This window comes from Pan paniscus, chromosome X (genome assembly GCF_029289425.2).
Source record: "Pan paniscus chromosome X, NHGRI_mPanPan1-v2.0_pri, whole genome shotgun sequence".
Taxonomy (NCBI): domain Eukaryota; kingdom Metazoa; phylum Chordata; class Mammalia; order Primates; family Hominidae; genus Pan; species Pan paniscus.
In genome coordinates, this window is record NC_073272.2 from 84,836,750 (window position 1) to 84,852,643 (window position 15,894).

General features: G+C 35.1%; 1 protein-coding gene across 2 annotated transcripts in view; it reads right to left on the bottom strand.

Moving 5' to 3' along the window:
* The window catches only part of POF1B (POF1B actin binding protein), a 96,777-nt gene extending 81,962 nt beyond the window's left edge, over nucleotides 1-14,815 (bottom strand). For both annotated transcript variants that reach the window (XM_057301161.1, XM_024927236.4), the window contains exons 1-3: nucleotides 14,789-14,815; nucleotides 14,322-14,644; nucleotides 2,793-2,867 (exon numbers count right to left, since the gene is read on the bottom strand). In XM_057301161.1, coding sequence (XP_057157144.1) covers nucleotides 2,793-2,867; nucleotides 14,322-14,603 — 357 coding nt within the window. In that variant the 5' untranslated portion in view covers nucleotides 14,604-14,644; nucleotides 14,789-14,815. The remainder of the gene's footprint in view (nucleotides 1-2,792; nucleotides 2,868-14,321; nucleotides 14,645-14,788) is intronic.
* Between the last annotated feature and the right edge of the window lie 1,079 nt (nucleotides 14,816-15,894).

Sequence of the window (15,894 nt, forward strand, 5' to 3'; positions counted from 1 at the left end):
ATTTAGCTTGTTTACATAATCCCATATTCCTCAGAGATTTTGTTCATTCCTTTTCATTCTTTTTTTCTTTATTTTTGTCTGACTGTCTTATTTCAGAGAGCCAGTCTTCAGTTCCTGAGATTCTTTCCTTGGCTTGATGTATTCTCCTTTTAATACTTGTGATTGCATTGTTGAATTCTTCTAGTGTGTTTTTTCAGTTCTATCAGATCAGTTAGGTTCTTTTTTTTACTAGCTGTTCCATGTATTGGTTTTTGTATCATTTTATTGTGATTATTAGTTTTCTCAGATTGGGTTTTGCCATTCTCCTAAATCTCAATGATCTTTATTTCTATCCATATTCTGAATTCTATTTCTGTTATTTCAGCCAGTTCAGCCTGGTTAAGAACCCTTGTTGAAGAACAAGTGTGATCATTTGGAGGACATAAGCCACTCTGGCCTTTTGAGTTGCCAGAGTTCTTGCATTGGTTCTTTCTTATCTCTGTGTGTGGGTGTTCCTTTAACTGCAGTGTAGGTTGACTACAGTCAATAGACTTCTTTTTTGTATGTCTTCACAGGGCTGAGGTTTTGTGCAGGGTCTAAATAGCTGACTTCTTGTCTTTGGTTTCACAGGGGGCTATGTTAGTGAGGTATTGTTGAAGCTTTGGGTTATGATCCAATAGGTGGCGCTTAGACATAGTGGTCTGTTGGTAGGCTCTTGCTCTGTCCTGTTGCTCCTCTGTTATTTCCTCACAGTTGCAGCTATGCTCCCTCTCAATGCCCTGAAAGTGTGGGCTCCTCTCCCACTTGAGTGCTGGCTGTAGACTGTGGCTTGGCACTCCAGGGATGTCCATTACAGCTCTATGGCGATATCAGAGTTTGTTTTCTCCTCAACTTGGAGGCAGCAGAGAGGACCTCAGCAGTGGTTGTGGCCAAAGGTCTTTTACTTGTCTCCTGGGGGCTCCACCCAGGGAGATACAGGTCAGCAGTCACTCAGTGCTATCAGCCCGGGATGGGGGTTCTGTGCTGTAGGCCTAAGTCGGGGGTTCCCTGCCTGGTAATGAGCAGGCGAGGGGTTCCATGGCAGGGAAAAGAGTTCATATCATCCATATAAAGAGAGTTCTTATATATCAATGAGAACAAAATCACACTTATAGAAAAATGAGCAAATGACATGAACAATTTATAAAAAATAAAAGCAAATGGTTAATAAACTTAACAAAAAGTGTTCAGCCAAACTAGGAATCAAACATAGCAGAAGAATGCCATATTTTTACTGGAAAATTTGAAAAATAATGCCGATGAAGGTTCAGCAGGGCAGGTATTCTCTTATGGAGAGGGGAAAGCTTGAATAATCATCCATAGGCTGGAATATGTAGCCATTAAATAATGATCTCGAATAATACAAATTTACATTAAAAGCTCATAATATCATATAAGTGAGAAAATGGGGATATAAAACTGTATATATGGTATAAACTCAATTTTGTATTTGAATGGAAGAAAACACAACAAAATATAAAGAGTAGTAATCTCTAGGTGGGGGAAGGAATCATGAGTGATTTTTGTTTTTGCTTCTTTATATTCTTTTATAGTTCTAAAATTTACTACAACAAACACATATTTTCATTATCAGAAATAATATGTACAGTAAACCCAATTTTAAAACCCTTAATTATGAAAAATAAAATAGATAATACAATTTTTTGACTGGATTTGACTGTAGTCAACACCCCTGTGATTTAAGTGAATCAATCTCACTTTGTTGGTCCTATAGGGCTGCATTTCTAAGTCAATTATAACCTTTATCCCACTGTCCAATGGTTTGTTATGTATGTGGCCCATGCTAGTCTGTGAGCTCCTTGAAAATAGTGATTGTGTCTAATTTACCTTTGTGCAGTATGTGGCACATACTTGGTGTTCGGCAAATGTAAGCTGAGTAAGTGCATTACTCTAATTGACCTAACTCTAATCTAGACCAAACTGAGAAGTAGTAGGGAAACATTTCTTTGATAATCTTCTTATTTTTCTGCATAATATCATATTTTCCTTGCTATGCTCAAGGACTAAAGACCAGTTTTTGTTCATTTGTCTCCTCACTGTCCAAGTTCACATCCTGACCCCGCATCTGGGTCAGATTGTTTTCTTAAAACAGCATCTCCCGCCTTCCTACCCTTTAAATCCCATAACCCCTTTACTCCTCTTTCGTGTAACAACAAACTTAGCGTGCTTTGTGTTTTGCTTTCTTCGAATTTACTTTTTGATATATGGCAATTACTTAATGAAACACATATTTCAATATGTGTTTATTATTATAGCTACCTTTTGGATACACAATGCCTAGATTCAAGAATAATCCTAAAAGTGGGACTATTAGGCCATAAAGTCTAAGGAAATAGATCCTTGTGTGTCTTTCAAATCATACACCTATAAGAAGAGTTAGTTATGACCCTATAAGTTATTCTCTCTGAATATGAACTCATAATACTATCACTCATAAAGCCAAGTCTTCAATCAATCTGAGATCTACCTATTTCATCCATACTCACTTGGCTAAATTAAACTGCACTCAAACTAAAAGCAGTCAGACTGAACAGGCAATGAAACAGAAGAAGCTGATTCATAGCACTTGTTTCACATTACTTTTATGGGCTGAGGTGATTCTCATATGTGAGAATCCTCTTTCATATTTTATGATCCTCACATGGTGTGAATGTGTAAAGTCTTATGGGTGTCTAAAGATTGCTTACATACATGAAGAAGACTTCCATATAAAAAAGAGGAACAAATCTAATGTAATTCACAACTTCTTTTACCTGTTCAGTATTTTGGGTTATATGTAGAGTACTTGGGGCACATGTAGATATTTTTAAAGTTGGAGAATGGAGTTCCTGTTAAGAGAAACAAAAGGGAGTTCAGAAATTATTTGAAAGTCTTAAGTTCTCATGGTATTTTTTCTTTATTTTTATAATAATGTGGTTAGTCAGAAATAAGAGCATTATTTAGTGCTTTCTTAGATAATATCCATCTTTCCAAAGAACTAAATTACTTTGTTGTCTTCTCACATAACCCAATGATAAAAGAGTTTCTAGAGTGCTTTCATAGCAATACATTCTACTTGTACTGTTAGGTTGCATTCTTTTTGTTTCTGCTTCAAGAACTCTGCATTCATATACACCCCAATGTTATTATATGTTTGCAATTAGCAAGATATAATATTTTACAAACAAAACTTTTCTTTCAGTATTTGTTATATCTCTTTTTTAAAATTCTTATAAATTTAAGGAGTACAAGTGCAGTTTTGTTACATGGATATTTTGCATAGTGGTGAAGTCTGGGCTCTTAGAGTAACCATCAACCGAACAGTGTACATTGTACTCATTAAATAATTTCTCATAAAATGATGTAAAATTTAATAATTATCAAACCAAGAGATAGACATCCCATTCTTCATGATGTGCTTATTTCACATTGCATGCCTGTATCAGAACATCTTATTATGCACCCCATAAATATACACATTTACTATGTGCCCAAAATTTTAAAAATAAAATAAAACTTAGAAAAAATAATTCTCAAACCAATATAAGAAACTACCTTTGAAAACTCAACTAAGAGTAATTTTAAGAGTAAATTTTAAAGTACCTTTGAAGAAGGTAGTTTGAAGAGTAAATTTAAGAGTAAATTTCAAACTACCTTTGAAAACGCAACTAAGAGTAATTAATTTTAAATCATTTCAAGCTAACTCTTAATTATGCTTTGTCTATTCTGCTTCTAGTCTAATTTCAGAGTAGGCTCTGTTGTTAAAATAATCTGTAAAAGTGAAAGAATATAATTTTTTAAAATGGTCCAATAAAATGATCAATCTATCCATCATGCTGGCATTGTTTACATATTTCCTCAAAACCAACAAAACTGCAATCACTTCATTAGTGTGCAAAGAAATGATGGCGTTACTCAATCTCCCCATACCTTACCATAATTTACAATCAATTGGCACGACTCCATTATATCTTCCTACAAAGGTATAAATATTTTTTCTTTAGAACAAGGGAACTATTAAAAATCAGAATCATTAATTTACAAGGGAAACACTGACAGACTCATACAGAACTATAGCTATAATGTAGGTGTTACATGTATTCTTAAAACAGGACTATGCATTTACTCAAACTGCCAAATGTTCTGAATTCTTTCTTGTTGTTGCTGTTGTTGAACTTGTAACATTTTCATCTTCCGCCACCCTTTATATCAACAGCAATACTGCAGGCTCAGTATTTCTAGGAATCTTTTGCATGTATTCTCAGATTTTCTGCTAATAATTGAGAAGACTTGCTCAGACAAATGCAGAGAATTACAGATTATAGACAAAACAGGTACACATTATCCAGTTTAGGAAAATGGTTATAAATACAACCATGTGCAGGCAGGTTTGGCCCACAGACCCAAGAGGAGCAGATTCAAGAAGACAAGAAAAAAGAGGGGTGCTCTTTAGTTATGGAATAACACATGAACACATTCTTAATATAAACATTTATATAGATAAGGTTAAAGACCTTCTCTTGACCATCTTCCCTCCATTCACTTACCCAGAAGTGACTATTGTTGTCAGTTAAGATGTCTTTACATATATACCTATGTATAAATAGTAATATTATTGCTTTCATTGTTCTACAACTTAAACCAAACAGTATCTCTTGTATTATGTACTAGATACATGTTTTAACTCATTATTTTCAATTAATAGTATTCCAAAATGCTTGCTTTATAGCTTGTTTTTATGTTTTCCTGCTGATTAACATTTATATTATTTCCAGGTTTCCACTGTGCTGCAATGAGCATCCTTGTGCAACATGTTTCTTTAGAATCCCACACAGAATTGGGATTGCTGGGGCATGGAGTATGTGTGTTATTCATTTGAACAGATACTGCCCAACTAATTTCCCAAATTTGACTATGATAATTATACATCCACCAGCAGTGTGTGAAGGTATTCATGACTAGAGGATGTTTGGTCTGTTTAGGCTGGGGCTAATAATACTAGTATCATTCTGAGAAGACAACTATACACATGGTTAGTATCTGGTAGCTGTTGTAGAAATGATAGCTCTGTCCTTCTTGTAACCAATTCAAATATGATGGCATTAGCAAATGAAACATAGCAAATCTTACTAGCCAACTGGACTAGCTTTTAAGATACAAAAGCGTACTAAGAAGTTTTATAAATCTGCAGAAATTTAAACAAATAGTAATACACACACATCACACATCACAGATAAAGACATTTATTTATGCAAGTATAAGCAGTATTACTTTATTCAGATGTTAAGATAATTGATGTTTAAACGGCAAACAGTTGTATTTGAGCAAAGACTAGTCTTGCCCTAAAATGAAGGAATTCTTTAATCTTCTTATATGTGGAAAGCTGGAACATTAAGTCCATAGATTATAATGTACTCAATTATTTTTAGCCCTACTTCGCCTTCATTATGAAAATTGATCATCTAGACAAATGTGGCTTTCCCACGCAACCCTCATGGAAACATTAGAGAACAAATATAATAGGTTCAAAAATTACAACATTAAGATGTAGCTTAATATGAGTCAAAGATATTTTGACATATGGTGTTGACCAGCATGAATTTAAATTGCATCAGTATGGATTTAGGCTGATCATAAGGGGGAAAACCTCTCTGAAAATAGGTTTATTAATTCCAGAAATACTTGCTAAAGAAAACCCCTTTTCCCTGGAAGTCTACAAAATTAGGTAAGATGGTGTGAGTAAATGTCCAAAATGAACAAAACCTTGATGTTGAAAGGTACTTTCAATGGCATCAAGATCTAGGCAAGATTGCAGCAAGTCATCCCATAAATAGCCATTGACCATTCCATAGAAAGTGATCCAAAATATTTTTGAAAGAATGAATGAAAAGGAGATCTTAGTTTTAAAAGCACTCCAGGAATAACAATCCAAATCTCCCTCTTAATAACCTGTATCAGTCAGTGTTTAATTTTGTTACTCATCTGTATATAGCTTACCTAAATCCTTCATGTTGAAACTATTAAATTCAATGAACAGTCACTTTTTTTGTTTTTATGCCTTTTGTGCCACAGCCCCACATTCCTGATGACCAAATAATTGAAGGCGATAATGGGGTGGTGGTGGTTATCATGACATAGTGGAAAAAGTGCTAGACTTGGAGTCAGCAGACCTGGATTTTATTCCCATTTATACTACTAGCCACTTTTGTAATACTGGTCAACTCATGTTCTCTCTCTGAGATTTGTTTCCTCATGTGAGAAATGAGAAATGGGATATGGGTGTGGGCGAGTGTGGATTAGAGGATCTTTAAGTTTGTTTCTGACGTTCTGTGAATATAAGAGACCATTCCTAACTTATTTTTCCATACAAACAAAACAATTTCAAATTTTTTAAACTTGTCAGTATTGTTTTCCTTTTGATGATGATTATAATGATGACTAACACCTATTAATAGCTTTCTGTGCCAAACATGTTACATAGATCATTCTCTTTAACACTCAAAATAACCCCATAAAGAGGATACTATTATAATCCCATTACATAAACAAGTGAAGTTAGACAGAGGTAGGATAGGTAACCAGATGGAGATTACACAGCTAATGCTAAGGTGCTGGAATTCCAACTCAGCATGACTCCAGAACTCATGCTCTTAATCACTATATTTTGCCACTTTTATTGCTTGCTTCATTATATTTTCTGTTTTTCAAGTTGTGTAACCTAATTATATGGTTAAGTTTGACTAGTCCTTATAACAGAAGGTCAAATACTGGGACTTTTAAAATTATTCACTGTCAAAAGCAACTTTGGAGGCCTGAAAATAAGACACCCACCCACAAGTAGCTGTGTGAGAGAACAGCCTTGATTAGATAATTTAAGTTTCCATAAACTCAATAGAATTTGTAAAACGCGTGATACATTTACAGAGTGTACTCACAAGCCTCTAAAACTCAATAAACCATTGAATTTTTGTTTAATGCTCATATCATCTAATCTCTTCAATTTTGCAGGAAGACCTTACTTTTTCTGATAAAATATTCAGCATTTTGTTGAGTTGTTTATTCCTGTGGGTCAGACTTGCTATATACACAAACATTATACTTTATTGGCAACTTCAAGTAGAGTCTGGTGAAAAAGAATTTGGGGCCGGGCGTGGTGGCTCACGCCTGTAATCCCAGCACTTTGGGAGGCTGAGGCGGGCGGATCACGAGGTCAGGAGATCGAGACCATCCTGGCTAACATGGTGAAAACCCGTCTGTACTAAAAATACAAAAAAATAGCCGGGTGTAGTGGTGGGTGCCTATATTCCCAGCTACTCAGGAGGCTGAGGCAGGAGAATGGCGTGAACCCGGGAGGCAGAGCTTGCAGTGAGCCGAGATCATGCCACTGTGCTCCAGGCTGGGCGACAGAGCGAGACTCTGTCTCAAAAAAAAAAAAAAAAAAAAAGAAATGAAAAAGAATTTGGTTTATAATTATGTGGGCTTGGGGATAATTTCATTACATCACTTGAGATAATTGTCCATACCTTTGTACACACTAAATCTGAGCTAGGAAACTGTGGTTTCCCTAGAGAATTCATTATTCATAAAAGTATATCTTATTTCCACCTATTTGTTAAAAAAGCTGTTTTCAGGGGAACATCACACACCGGGGCCTGTCAGAAGATGGGGACCTAGGGGACGGATAACATTAGGAGAAATACCTAATGTAGGTGACGAGTTGATGGGTGCAGCAAACCACGATTGCCCGTTTATACCTATGTAACAAAACTGCCCTTTCTGCACATGTACCCCAGAACTTAAAGTATATATATATATAAATATATATTTTATTCATATTTATATATATTATATTATATATACTTTATTTATATATATATATACATACTTTAAGTTCTGGGGTACATGTGCAGAAAGGGCAGTTTTATATATAAGCTGTTTTCAGAGTTAAATCAGATGATGTGCAAATGGCCTAAATGTCTCAGTTATTTACTTTAGTGAAAATGCTTTTGAGTAGCTCAGTGCAGTAAAGAAAGAAGGGAAGGCAGAAGCTCAAAAGGTGTTATTCTCCTTTGAAAGAAAGAAAACCTTAAAAACTTAATATATACCCTGAATTCTAGGATTATTTTTGAGCAAGACCTTGAAAACTAGAGGGAAAACTATTTTTGTCCTCTAATGTATTTTTGATATTTTCCATTCTGATAATGGAACATTAGAATGGGAAAATATACAGTAAGGGTAATCATCAAATGTTTTGTTGAAATAAAAAATGTGAACTAATTTAAACTGAAATCATGAATATCGAAAGTTAATTAAGGGAGATAGCTGATGTAATGAAAATATCAGGAGCTGGTTTCTAAACTCAGGGCATTCACTAACCAGCTGTACTAAATAGGCAAGTTATTTTGAGCTATTCGCGTCTCAATTTCCTTATTTGTTTAACAGATAAATAATACACAATGAATATTGTCTTTATTTGTACATCGTACAATTTGTACAATAAACATAATAATGCTTGTTTTATCTAATTGTTGATGTTCTAGTAAGTTGTTTACTAGATAATCATATACATGGAAGAGTTGTGAAAAACAAAAAACCCATGTATTAATATGAAATATTATTTTCACTGGATTGATTATATATGTGACTAAGTTACTAACTTGCAGTTTCTTTACTACTTATTGTGTAGTGGCATTGAAAGAGATACAAATGATGTTAGAATATAATCTCTACCCTCTCATGGTTATAATCATGTAGGGGATAAACACTATGAGTACAAATAGGAATTAAGTAGACTATCATAAGACCTATAAGAAGTTCACTAGGTGAGTTTTGAGGGCTAAGAGATAACTTCAACCTGGGACAATCAGAGGATCAGAAGGTTACACTTGAGGAAAGGCTTGAAAAATTTGTATAATTTCAGGGTGTCTAGATTGGTGAGGGTGAGGAGCAGGAGCAGTTCAGATGTAAGAGCAACGGAGTGAAAGACATAGCTGTGGAAAATTGGGGACTTTATTTAGAGAACAATCATTTACACTTAGCTAAAACATAGGACACCAGAAGGAGAGTTCCAGGAAGTTCCATAGGAGCCCTATCATGGAGGGCCTTGAAAGTCAGACTAAGCAATTTATAGATACTTAATGTCATTGAAGGTTTTTGCAGCAGAGGAGTGATATGGGATGTGTATAGGGAATTTAAGCAACTTTTCTAGAGAACATATTCTTAGGTGTAATTAAAGTTGTGGAGATTTTAAAATTAATATTCCTAGGGACTCCAACTAGACTGCTTCATAGTTCTATTCTGCCAAAGTTCACCTCATGATTGCATATCTATTTACAGCTCTTCCTGAGACATTCCACATAGACCTTTTTGGGCATTTTCTTCATACAATTTTCTCTGCAATTGGTCTTTAGACTGCAAAATCTGAACCTCTTCAGTCAAGACCTGTTGGCTTCATTTTCCTGTTGATAGCTGTGGTCAAAGAGCTCAAAAGCCTGGTGTAAGACATACAAGAGAGACTGAAGGTAATGAGAATTAAATCATAGAGAATATTACATACGTAGTGCAGGCTTTGTTTCTAAATATTTGGAAACTTGTTAACATGAAAGTATAACTCTTTATGTTGTCGAATTTGAATTTTAAAACTTTACACAAAGACTAATATACAGTATAATATTCCATGAAGGAAAACCATGGAAGGTTTGTGTATGCTCCTGTTACTCCCAATGACTATGAGAATCACTGAAGGTAATAATGGTGAGTTACAAATACTCTAGGCTGAACAGTTTCAAAAGAAGCAATATCTTTAAAAACCACCTGACATTTATGCTGACAGAATTTGCCAAGGCAAACCTCCATTTGAATAAATTCCCTGAATAGTATGGGAGATGTTTTTGTTAGGATCTTTCAAAGCCATGTAACATAGTTAAACACCTGTCTGAGGTTATTGTTGAGATGTTATACTCAACTTATATAGCAAGAAACATGTTATTTATAATAATCTCTCTTTAGATGAAATAAACACTTCTTTGATTTAGGATAAAATCTGTGTTTCTGTTGTCATACAAAGAAAGCAACCGAATGTATAATAGAACTACTTCCTGTTCCTCCTTCTCTCCAACCCAAATCCCTCATTTAAGAGGTCCATATTGGGTTCTTTCTCTTCTTTTTCTGAAGAAAACTAGGAGACAGAGAGAAAATAAAATACACAGTCTTTTTTGTAGTGCATGCTTTCTGTCTTTAAAAATTATGAGTATATATACTTTATTGAAAATCAAAAAATGACCTCTACTGGGATAGCTCCTGGTCTGAAGAAAAAGTTGGCTGAAATATATTTATTAATAAAAGTTTTAACTTTTAAATAGGGCTTAAGAGCATGGCAAATTCCCCAATTGTTTTGTCATGAATTGTCAAGAAAATAAACTTGAAAGGACAGTTTCCCTCTCTTCCACTTGCCACCCTCATATCTTGCCACACACACACCGTGACAGCTTATGAGTGCCTTTGACTGAAAACAGGCCCAGCAATTTATCAGACCTCCCTTAAACAAGATACAATTGCCATGGGCATTTTCACTCAGCAATTAGTTGCACTCTCCAATTTCTATAGCTTCATTTAATTGTAAGCACAAAAGAGGAGACCAAAGCTGAAAATGCAACCCCTTTATCCTATGACCTCATTCTTTTTTCAGGCAACGCACTTCCTTGAACAATCATTCACTTTAGTGACTACGCCCTTGAACAACAATTTATCAAAGCAGCACACCCCTCCCCACAGAACGGGAAACTTTTCTGATAGTGGAAGAGTAGAAGAGTTATCCACAAACTTTGCAACCAAAGAAAAAGCACAAAAAAATCATATAAACAAAGGTAAGCCCCAGCTGAATAATTGTTGAGAACAGAGGTCATTCGTAAACACACATTTTCCCCCAGGCTGCTCTCTAGAGTTTCTTTGCAAGTTTCAAATTCAAAAGAATGACAACCCTTATAACATATACACTAAAATAATCCTTCTCTCACAAAAGCATGTTTTACTTGATAAAATGCTGATGGTCACAACACAAAATACTCCTTTAAAATGAAATATAGATAGACACATGGGACACCTACAGACCAGGCTCTGTATGTCTGTCCTAAAAATGAACTCTCCCTGGACAGGTTAATGGTATTTATCCAGAAAATCACAGTGTTTGCTAAAAAATAGGCACTTAATAAACATGTATTCAGTGAATGACTGGTATTTAAAAATATTTTATTTTAATCCATTTTTTCTCTCTCACATTTTTTCTCTCTCATGTATACAGCTGCTCTGTATGCATGAAAAATATCTCGAACTTCATGAAAACCTTAATTAGTGGAAGGAAAGAATGTTAGCCCAATGAGTAATTCATATCAATGTTGCTCATTTAAGGCATTTCATTTTGAGTTAATGATGGTAGGTTAACAGCTAAGCTTTGTAAAAGATTGAACTAAGAATTTTTGTTTTACTTTAAGCTTCTAGAACTCTATTTATTTGCAAGACCACATTCAGTTCTAAAATGCATCTGAGACCTTGATTATATCTGTGTTTGACTACAAGTGTTCTTGCAGATAAACCCAGTAATTTTAATTCTACCATTAATTTAGAAAATTTCACCAGCAACTGGTTTCTACACTTAATTTTCTCTGAGAAACACTCTATCAATCAAACAAAATAATAACCAAAAAACATAAAATATGTTTAATTAAAGAAACAAAGTAACATTATATATCTAGAGAAATTTAAAATATGTTTATATCCATAAACACCATTTTAGTGCGCAAGAGGTTAAGAGAATAAAAGCATGTACTCAAAAGCTAGAAATGGAAAATAAAGTGCTACAAAAAACATTTGATTAAATCAAAAATGCCTACTACGTGACCTAAAATTATGATTCAGGAAGCAAAGCAGAGTAGCATCAATTTTGGTTTCTCAAAGGCAACATATTTTACTACTGGTAATATTTATTTTAAAATCTCATTAATTCCCTGAATGTCTTCCAAAAACCAAAAGGCAAAAAACAAAACAAAACAAAACAAAAACAAAGACAAAGTAAAAGTTTAACTGAATTCATGATGATCAACCATTGATTGTGAAATCAATTTTTCTTGCTGCCATGGTCACAAACTCTGGTATTAGGCTAATTGCTACACATCAACTCATCTGAAACATGGTTTATTAAGGATAGACTTTATTGAAACATAAAGTGAATTAAGGGTTTTTGAGTAATATGTACTGCTTGCTCATGCCTGTCATGGTACATTATACATACCATCACATTATACTCATTACGTTAGCAGAAAGGTAATTTCAGATCAAATCTAGGTCCTACTTTACATGATGCCACAATGCCATTCCATCAATAAACAGGGAGAAAGGAAAATAAAATAGAAGAGTTTCCTCATCATATTCTTTGTGGCAGCTATCTAAAAGCTGTCTTGCCAAGTTCTCTTTTAGTGGATTTGTGAATGCCCTTTGATATCCAACTCAGTTTGAAAATTTATAGTCAAATATTCTTTCTTCTTGTTTCACTAAGGAATTAATACTTCTTTTTTTCCCTTTACCACATAGCTTAACTTTCACTTTTCTCATTTTCTAACAGCACTTACTTTTCTTCCTTTTCAATAATAAATAACTTCAGACTTCACAGAGCCCTCCATTCTAATCTTTTATCCCAGTTTCTGCAGCTGCACTTTCTAGCCCTAAGTTGTTTATAAACTCCTGTGTGGCGAGCTACATTTTAGGAAGGAGATAGTCCATTTTTAAGGATCACTTTGGCAAATGCCAGGTAAAATAAGGAAAATCTTGTAAAAAGCTCAACCAACTTGATCCTGAGTTATTGAAAGGAGAAGCTGAACCAAGGAGTAAATAATAAAACATACTCCTAAAAATTGTCCAGTAGCCAATATTTATAATTTGTCAAATTTCAGCTTTTAAATATCTATTTATGTTTCTTTTACTAGCAAGTTGACAAAAAAGGGGTCTAAATATGTTTAAATAGCTATGGCAGATAGGATGATTTTAGGATTCCTAAGATAATAGTAATTGTTTTTAACCTGCACATCATTGTTTTTGAGCTACAATAAAACAAAGGTGGCATTCATTTTGTTCTGCATTAGCATCTCAATATGAATATTGGAGTGCACATTTGCATTATTTTTATCACTAATGCAAACTAGTATTTATGACCTTTATATTTTTCTTCTCCTTGACCTCAGTATAAGTGGAGTTTTTCTCAACCAGTTGAGAAATGTTACTTTATATTCTACTCAAATTTGTGGGTTTTGGAAAAATAATATGTATTACTCCTGATTGGTAATAATAATGTAAAATAGCATCATATCCCAATGACTGCTTTTTGAGATTTTTGTATCTTAAAAACATAATTTCAGTTTGGACAGAATTTTCCAGAAAGCTTAAAACATGCAAATTTAATGTAAAAGGAGTCAGAGGATAAAAATACACATAAAGCTGTTAATTTTATACAGTCTTGCAGTGTTACCTTGTATTTATTGGGAAGGTTATTAACACAGGTATTGGTGCTAAGAATAACTCTTAAGAAACAAACGTAGTGCTAAGAATAACTCTTAAGAAACAAACGTATTTCATTTTATGGGATGTCTCAGAGTTCCATCTTTTGTAGCTTTCATGTAACAATTGCTTACATCTTGCCTTCCTCAATCCTATATCAACTCTTCCAGTACTCTTTCTACAAGTATTCCATAAATTATTCACCTAGGCTGTACGATAAAAAGTGTGTCATTCTTGGAAGATGAAACACATATGACAATTCAGACATCTGCACCTCTCACTTATCCTGGAGCAGCTATACTATTTGCTGAGCACAAATAATTGCTTATCACTCAGACATGCCACAGTACCTGTATCACCATATTTGATACCAAAAAAAACCTGTTTGCTTCTGATATGAAGTTAATCAGTAGGAACTTGTTCTAATAAAAATCTACTGTACTCAAGTTGAGAACTGCTTTGCAGTAGGGGCAAAGGGATTCCTTGGATCAGATCTTTCAGTCAGATCAAACAGAAAATGAGCCTTCCTATACTATGGTTAAATTATGAAAATCAGTGAAACCCGGAAACAAACAACCACAGACACTAGTAAGTGAAATAACAGCCAAGAGATGAATTTGGGTGACTATCCAAGGCATATATAACTGCAATCCACCAAAAGATATCCTGTGGAATAGAGGCAAAGAAGCAGAAAGGAAGAGAAATCAGGTTGAAGATTGCCCTTCTCCACTAGTCTGGCATAGCTTTCTTTGTTGTACCTGAGAATGGTCGCTCCAAACCAAATTTTGGTAGGAGGAGGTGGTTTTGAGAGGGGAGAGCACTTCCCGTGAGTTGAAGGGGTCCAAGGCCTGCACCACCTTGTTCATGGGCCCACTGTAGGTCCTCACTCGCTCATACACTACATTTTTTTCTGGAGGCTGCTGGGCTTGGCTTGACTGATGGTAGCAGTGGTAATGCTGGGGCTGGCACTGCAGCACCTCTGGGAGCTGCTGGGTTCCACAGCTGCTGCTGCTCGTCTCACTCCAATAGCTCGAGCTCATCTTCTTCCAGTGGTCAGCAAGGGACCTCCCAGATGCTCTACCTAAGGAACAAACAGAGAAATATAATGGAAAAAAAAGGCAGGCAAGCAGGCAGGCAGGCAGGCAGACAGACACACGACACACGTGTGGAAACCGCTTATCAAAAACCTCTGCCAATAGTGGTGCCGGGAAGAGAAGAAAGCTACCTGAGCAGCAGCAAGAGCAGGTCTGGCAGCTACAGAGGAAGCAGCAAAATATTTGAGCTCAAATGGAAAATGGAGCCACCCTGTGACATTGCTCCAGGAAATGGTACTGACACGCCCTTAGGGGCGGATTCACTTAGCAGGTTTACATGCCAGGAGAGGCCCTGCCTTGCCACAGAGATAGCTACAAGGCTGCCCAGCAGGTAAAGGAGTCTGTGAAGAGCAGAAATTTAGAATGTCAGGGATGAAGCCAGAGTTTCCAAGCACATGGGCTTAAAAATTCACAAAGACATGAAAATGCAAGAAACTTGCTAGAGAAAAAAAGTCACACATGTTATATGAAAGTGTCTTTTTATGGTTCTTAAGTTTAGCAAAGGTAGTTACCAGCATAAGTATTATTATTCCAGATTCCCAGACTAAAATAATGAGTATTACTCTAGTAATACACCAATTTTCACAGATAAATTTGCATTCTTTGCAAAACCCATCTGATAATTGCAGTAAGGAAGATTACTAAGGGGTCTCTTTCTAGTGACTCTGTCTAATATATGGACTTGTTTATCTTACTCAAAGCCTCGTATTCTTTTCTATCATTTGTTGAAGGAAATTTGTCTAAATGATTGAATTGCTGTATAGAAAGGTGGATGGTCAAGAAAAACCTAAAGATTCCACAAATGCTTTGCATTTTGGCATTCACATTTGTTGTTTTTCATTTATGCAAGGGAATTTCTCCTGCCCTTATATGTGCCCTAGGAAACACTGAGTTTGATTGACTTTTTAATATCTAGTTATTAAGGGAGCTGCAAGTCCTGAGAGATGCCTTAACTGACATAATGAGATTTAAATGTGTTTACAACTTACATTTATTACTACTTGAAATTTTGATCATAATGCCTACTTACCCTCAGATTTTGCTATGCAATATACTTCAGCACCACTTAAATCCAGAATACTCTCATTCAAAGTGACTTTAGTAAAAAGTATCTTCCTAATGTGTATATGTGCAATAGGACCTAGTATACTACCATCATTCTAGAGAGGAAGAGAATGTTATCCAGGGGGCTAGCAGCATTTTTTTTTCTGCCCAGTGAACAAAGTGTTATGATTTA